Genomic DNA, 7,258 nt, shown 5'->3' with positions numbered 1-7,258 from the left:
ATTCCACTGAATACATATTGTACTCAAAATGTACCTATTCTACTGAATACGTATTGTAATGAGAACTATTCCACTGAATACAGATTGTACTGAGAACGTACCTATTCCACTGAATGCATATTGCACTGAGAATGTACCTCTTCCTCAGAAGATGTCCCCATTCTACTTTAAGTACATTTTTATTCATATCTTAAACATTTTACAAACATTGTTTTGTGTTGTCAAACATCATTCAAAATAATAAAAGAATATAAAAAATAATATTGAGAATGTTATCAAAATAAACATTTCACGTTATCGACTTACTTTCTTTCTTACATTAAAAATATAAAAAGCATTCATAGTCTTATCAATTATAATGGGTTATATTTTTTAGATTACAGAGTGTTAGTGGATTAATTTATTGATCTGTTAAATTAGAGTGAAAAGTACAATATGAATATAGTTCTCTCAGATCTCACATAGTAGAGATTCTAATTCAGAAAACAACATCAGTTGTTTAGGTTGTTTGATTATTTTATTATCAAACAAAGGTGCTAGTCTCTTTGATTGACAGGTGAGATGATAAGGGGGGCAGAGTTGTTACCTTTATAATCATAGAGACTTGGGCAGAGGATTGGATAGAGAGGCTCACTAAAGGTGCAGCCAGTAGCAGAGTAGATATGAACCCTGGCTTCCACATCATAGAAGGAGACCAGACCCTCATCATAATCAACAAACACCCCCACCTTCTGGAGCTCAGCTCTCAGAGGGAGACGGACATCAGGGTCATCACTAAATAACAACCCATCCTCTTCGTAGTAAACAGTCCAGTAACCCGTCTCAGGGGTCACTATAATGAAACTGTTTCTGTTGATGGACTCTCTGGCCACTCCTAAACCCCATCCAGTCTTGTCTTTAACCTGGACCTCAAAGTAAAATCTCCCTGAGGAGAAGCTCTGCCTCGTTAGAACACATAGTTGCTTCGTAAATCTCTTAGGGTTGTCCAGGAGTTTCCTCTCTACACATCCATCATGTACTTGTCTCCCATCCTCAGAAAGGATGAGACGGGGTTGAGCTGTATCAGAATCCAGAGTCACATCTACTTCATACTGCTGGACTATCTTCAGTTCAGTATCATGCAGCTTCATCATCTCCATGCTCAGTGTCTCCTCCAGCTGATCCAGGGATCTCCTCAAGGTCCCTACGTATGACGGAGGACGGACCTCCACCGTTGTCCAGTCCCTGGTGGGTGGAGGATTCTTCAGGGATCTGAAGGCCTGGAGGAAGTGGAGGTGGTCTTTAGTCTGTGAGAGCTGCTTCACCTCTGAGCTTCTATTGGTCAGATCTTCTATTTCCTGCTCCAGCTCTTTGATGAGGTCTTCAGCTTGTTTCTCTGTGGATTTCAGTCTCTCTTTAACCATTTGGTTGAGATCATCCTGGCACTTTTCAATGCAGCGCATCAGAGCAGTGATGACCTGCACACCATCGGCTATCTCTCTATCTGCATCTGCTTTGCTGCATTTTATTTTGTCTTTAATCTCCTGAATATTATTTAGTCTCTCCTGGATCATCTGCTGGACTTCAGCCTCTATCTTCCCCAGCTGGGCCATCTTCACTTCATATTCCTCCTTTAGAGGTACAACAGGATGGGACCTGTGGTCACCCTCTGTGCAGAACTGACACACACACACCTGTTCAGCGTGGCAGAAGAGCTCCAGAAGTCGGTCGTGTATCTTACACATCCGGTCTTCCAGACGGTCCATAGGCTCGACCAGCCGATGTTTCTTCAGGCCTGCGACTCTCTGATGTGGCTCCAGGTGGGTTTGGCAGTAAGATATAAGACACACTAGGCAGGACTTCACGGCCATCAGCTGGGTCCCAGTACAGACGTCACAGGGAACTTCTGCTGGTTCAACACCAGGCTGCTCTTTTACTAGTACGGACGTTCCAAAACGATCAACCATCTCTGATAAGAGGGTATTGACCTGTAGATCAGGTCTTGTGTTGAAAAGCTTGTTGCAAACAGGACATTTGTACTTGACTTGTTGATCCCAGTACTTTGTAATACAGGTTCTGCAGAAGTTGTGTCCACATGGTGTGGAAACTGGACTGTTGAACACATCCAGACAGATGGAACATGAAAAGTTTTCCTCAGACCAGGAAGTGATAGCAGAGGCCATTCCTAGACACAGACGACATGTTTTATGTATTGACCAATCCCAATATTTTTGTTATTCCAGTGGTTTTACCTTATTTCAAAGTTGTGCTGCTTTACTCACCTTGTTGTTGTTTCTGTCTGTCAGACTATTTAAAGCTCTCCTGAAAGAGAGAACTGCCTCCACGTTGTGGCGCTTTAGGTTTCGTTTCCTCAACATGACGTCCTCTCCCCTCCTGGCTCCGCCCCCACGGTACGTGAGTGCACTGCATTCATTCACCGTGTCGGCCTCTTCAAATCCGTTGATGTGTGTTCTCTTCTTTCTGGAGTTAAAAGTCGGTCCATTCACTAGAGAGAGTGTGTTCTCCCACAATGTTTCAACCTCCTTTAGTTTGGTTTCATGTTTGTGTGTGTGTGTGTGTGTGTGTGTGTGTGTGTGTGTGTGTGTGTGTGTGTGTGTGTGTGTGTGTGTGTGTGTGTGTGTGTGTGTGTGTGTGTGTGTGTGTGTGTGTGTGTAAAAATGAATGAGCTGCAGTTCTGGGGCAGAGACAACTGGCTATTCAGAGTACGTTGAATAATTCCAGTGAAGTGACCCTAGTGGACCACACTAGCTGCCACATTGAAGAACTCTAGTCTCAGTGAATTATCACTTCGACCTCTAATCAGCCATCAGAGCATTAATCCATTCCCCTTAGATGACAGGTCAGGGTTCCACACTCCCTCTTCTATCACGGTCTATGGACCCACTGAAGATACCTGGGCCACCCCCTGACCACCCTATAAAGCTCTAGTTCCCCCGCTGCAAGCCCCCCGAGTGTTACGTTGTTTTGATCGCCGTGTATGTTTGAATAAAGTTGAGTTTATTGTAGTGAGAAGTACCTGGAAGAAAACAGCATTTAGTGCGATGAGTAAAGTAGTCTATATTCGCTGTTCTTTGAGGGTACAACCGAACCATGGATCAGTGGAGCAAAGTAATTGTGCGCCGTCTTAAAAAAGGCTAAGTTAGAGCTAAAGCTCTTCAAATATTTGCCCAAATAAATCGTAAAATTGCTTCAGTAATTTATAACACGTGTAATGTGTATGCAAGACGTTAATTAACACAATCCTGGATGAACTAGAAAGGAGAGCAGAGAGAGGAGGAAGAGAAGAGAGAGGAAGGAGAGAGTAGACACTAAGAGGAGAGGACGAAGAGGAGAGATGACGAGACAAAGTCACGGTACTCACACACATGGGGGGAATCTTTACATGTTGTCACTGTGACCTTTGTGTTAGTGTGTTACACATGTTGGGTTGTTGTATCATGGTAGACATTAAGTCATTGATTGGCTCAACAGCTGCAAACGTGTGGAGATATTAGTAGTTTTTTATCCTTCTGATAACGTACCTGATCTATTGAATACACATTGTACTGAGATTGTACCTATTCCACTGAAAATGTAGCTATTCCCCTAAATACATATTGAACTGAGTTTGTACCTATTCCACTGAAAATGTACCTATTCCAGGGAATGCATACTGTACTGAGAATCTATCCATTCCACTGAATACATATTGTACTGAGAATGTACCAATTCCACTGAATACATATTGTAGTCAGAATGTACCTATTCTACTGAATACGTATTGTAATGAGATGTACCTGTTCCACTTGTACCGACCCAGGCAGGTCTCTTGAGGCTCCGCCCATTTGTGCTGCTTGCCTGTTCTGTCCCCGCCCTTTCTTGTGCGCAGGTCTCAGGTGTGTGCAATGAACCCGCTGTTTGGCGAGGGTAGAAAAGGCCCACCGTGCCAACACCTAAGGGGCTCCTCTCCTCCGCTGTCTTTAGGCTTTGTTTGGTTGTTCTCATGACTGATCTCACACCACACTTTTGGTTACATCGCATTGCACTGACTTACACCACATCCCATTACCTTTACCTTAGTTTCTGTTAAATCTTATGTAGTAAATCATTGTTATTCCTTTACCCTGCGTGTGGCCTCCCCGGTTTATGTTCATGCCAAAGCCAAGCAAGTTACACACTGAATACATATTGTACTGAGAATGTACCAATTCCACTGAATACATATTGTACTCAAAATGTACCTATTCTACTGAATACGTATTGTAATGAGAACTATTCCACTGAATACAGATTGTACTGAGAACGTACCTATTCCACTGAATGCATATTGCACTGAGAATGTACCTCTTCCTCAGAAGATGTCCCCATTCTACTTTAAGTACATTTTTATTCATATCTTAAACATTTTACAAACATTGTTTTGTGTTGTCAAACATCATTCAAAATAATAAAAGAATATAAAAAAGAATATTGAGAATGTTATCAAAATAAACATTTCACGTTATCGACTTACTTTCTTTCTTACATTAAAAATATAAAAAGCATTCATAGTCGTATCAATTATAATGGGTTATATTTTTTAGATTACAGAGTGTTAGTGGATTAATTTATTGATCTGTTAAATTAGAGTGAAAAGTACAATATGAATATAGTTCTCTCAGATCTCACATAGTAGAGATTCTAATTCAGAAAACAACATCAGTTGTTTAGGTTGTTTGATTATTTTATTATCAAACAAAGGTGCTAGTCTCTTTGATTGACAGGTGAGATGATAAGGGGGGCAGAGTTGTTACCTTTATAATCATAGAGACTTGGACAGAGGATTGGATAGAGAGGCTCACTAAAGGTGCAGCTGGTAGCAGAGTAGATATGAACCCTGGCTTCCACATCATAGAAGGAGACCAGACCCTCATCATAATCAACAAACACCCCCACCTTCTGGAGCTCAGCACTCAGAGGGAGACGGACATCAGGGTCATCACTAAATAACAACCCATCCTCTTCGTAGTAAACAGTCCAGTAACCCGTCTCAGGGGTCACTATAATGAAACTGTTTCTGTTGATGGACTCTCTGGCCACTCCTAAAACCCATCCAGTCTTGTCTTTAACCTGGACCTCAAAGTAAAATCTCCCTGAGGAGAAGCTCTGCCTCGTTAGAACACATAGTTGCTTCGTAAATCTCTTAGGGTTGTCCAGGAGTTTCCTCTCTACACATCCATCATGTACTTGTTTCCCATCCTCAGACAGGATGAGACGGGGTTGAGCTGTATCAGAATCCAGAGTCACATCTACTTCATACTGCTGGACCCTCTTCAGTTCAGCATCACGCAGCTTCATCATCTCCATGCTCAGTGTCTCCTCCAGCTGATCCAGGGATCTCCTCAAGGTCCCTACGTATGACGGAGGACGGACCTCCACCGTTGTCCAGTCCCTGGTGGGTGGAGGATTCTTCAGGGATCTGAAGGCCTGGAGGAAGTGGAGGTGGTCTTTAGTCTGTGAGAGCTGCTTCACCTCTGAGCTTCTATTGGTCAGATCTTCTATTTCCTGCTCCAGCTCTTTGATGAGGTCTTCAGCTTGTTTCTCTGTGGATTTCAGTCTCTCTTTAACCATTTGGTTGAGATCATCCTGGCACTTTTCAATGCAGCGCATCAGAGCAGTGATGACCTGCACACCATCGGCTATCTCTCTATCTGCATCTGCTTTGCTGCATTTTATTTTGTCTTTAATCTCCTGAATATTATTTAGTCTCTCCTGGATCATCTGCTGGACTTCAGCCTCTATCTTCCCCAGCTGGGCCATCTTCACTTCATATTCCTCCTTTAGAGGTACAACAGGATGGGACCTGTGGTCACCCTCTGTGCAGAACTGACACACACACACCTGTTCAGCGTGGCAGAAGAGCTCCAGAAGTCGGTCGTGTATCTTACACATCCGGTCTTCCAGACGGTCCATAGGCTCGGCCAGCCGATGTTTCTTCAAAACTGTGACTCTCTGATGTGGCTCCAGGTGGGTTTGGCAGAACGACATAAAGCACTCCAGGCAGGACTTCACAGCCTTCAGCTGGGTCCCAGTACAGATGTCACAGGGAACTTCAGCTGGTTCAACATAAGGCTGCTCTCTTACTCTTACGGATGTTCCAAACCGATCAACCATCTCTGATAAGAGGGTATTGACCTGTAGATCAGGTCTTGTGTCGAAAAGCTTGTTGCAAACAGGACATTTGTACTTGACTTGTTCATCCCAGTACTTTGTAATACAGGTTCTGCAGAAGTTGTGTCCACATGGTGTGGAAACTGGACTGCTGAACACATCCAGACAGATGGAACATGAAAAGTTCTCCTCAGACCAGGAAGTGATTGCAGAGGCCATTCCTAGACACAGACGACAAGGTTTATGTATTGAGCAGTCCCATTATTTTTGTTATTCCAAAACGGCAAAAGTGTTAACTTATCTCAAAGTTGTGCTGCTTTACTCACCTTGCTGTTGTTGCTGTCTGTCAGACTATTTGATGTGTATTATTATTCTCCAGAAAGAGGGAACCGCTTACACGTCGGGGTGCTTTAGGTTTCGTTTCCTCAACATGCCGTCCTTTCCCCTCCTCCCCTAACACCTGGCTCCGCCGCCACGGTACGTGAGTGCACTGCATTTATTCACCGTGTCGGCCTCTTCAAACGCGGTGATGTGTGTTCTCTTCTTTCTGGAGTTAGTAGAGAGCCGGTGCAGAACGAGAGACATTGTGGTGATTTAATGGTTATTTGCAACTGTAACAGGGATCATCGGTGTAGATATATTCGGGTTTCCTGGGCTTCCCCGAATACTTTTCATCCAACCCCGATCTGATTTTAGACGGAAACAGACAATGAGCTGTTTATTGGCGCTACGATGCTATAGGAACTCTCCCCGATATGCACGCGCACAGTGCACACAAGAGCAGCAGTGCTGAGAGCACAAGACAGCGATACAGTCTGTTCACACGCATACACACTCACTCTATGTCTACCCAGGGATAGGATCCTCAACTAGGTGGATGTGTGTTACGAGCTCCCCCTCCTCTAGACCCACACACACACACACACACACACACACACACACACACACACACACACACACACACACACACACACACACACACACACACACACACACACACACACACACACACACACTTCTACGTCATTTTTGCGGTCGCATGTTCCAACACCCCACCTTCAAGGACACCACTTTCTGAATGGTTTAGAGGGATACAGGCAAGTGAAAAATATTGCTGGGAGTCCCCAGA

The 7,258-nt window shown here is 43.8% G+C and overlaps 1 protein-coding gene across 1 annotated transcript; it reads right to left on the bottom strand.

Annotated features, from left to right (window-relative positions):
- Positions 1 to 266: 266 nt before the first annotated feature.
- On the bottom strand, positions 267 to 6,929 carry LOC115541751 (uncharacterized). Its single transcript, XM_030353597.1, has 6 exons — positions 6,456 to 6,929; positions 4,724 to 6,350; positions 3,922 to 3,986; positions 3,522 to 3,526; positions 2,285 to 2,333; positions 267 to 2,143 (listed from the first exon to the last, which is right to left on the bottom strand). The coding sequence occupies exons 2-6, from the start codon at positions 6,346 to 6,348 to the stop codon at positions 537 to 539; spliced, it is 3,351 nt and encodes a 1,116-aa protein (XP_030209457.1). The 5' UTR covers positions 6,349 to 6,350; positions 6,456 to 6,929; the 3' UTR covers positions 267 to 536.
- Between the last annotated feature and the right edge of the window lie 329 nt (positions 6,930 to 7,258).

The sequence above is a fragment of the Gadus morhua genome, chromosome 4 (genome assembly GCF_902167405.1).
Source record: "Gadus morhua chromosome 4, gadMor3.0, whole genome shotgun sequence".
NCBI lineage: Eukaryota > Metazoa > Chordata > Actinopteri > Gadiformes > Gadidae > Gadus > Gadus morhua.
Note: the sequence above shows the minus strand (reverse complement) of the source record. Positions and strands in the feature narration are given on the sequence as shown.

Bases quoted from the DNA above. Each gene is read 5' to 3' on its own strand.
- LOC115541751 (XM_030353597.1), bottom strand. From the start codon at position 6,348: ATGGCCTCTGCAATCACTTCCTGGTCTGAGGAGAACTTTTCATGTTCC. The intron at 3,987-4,723 runs GCACCTTTGTTT...GTGTGAGATCAG, and splicing joins CCTGTCAATCAAAGAGACTA to TCATGAGAACAACCAAACAA. The intron at 2,144-2,284 runs TGACAGACAGAA...CTGCTATCACTT, and splicing joins CAGGAGAGCTTTAAATAGTC to CCTGGTCTGAGGAAAACTTT.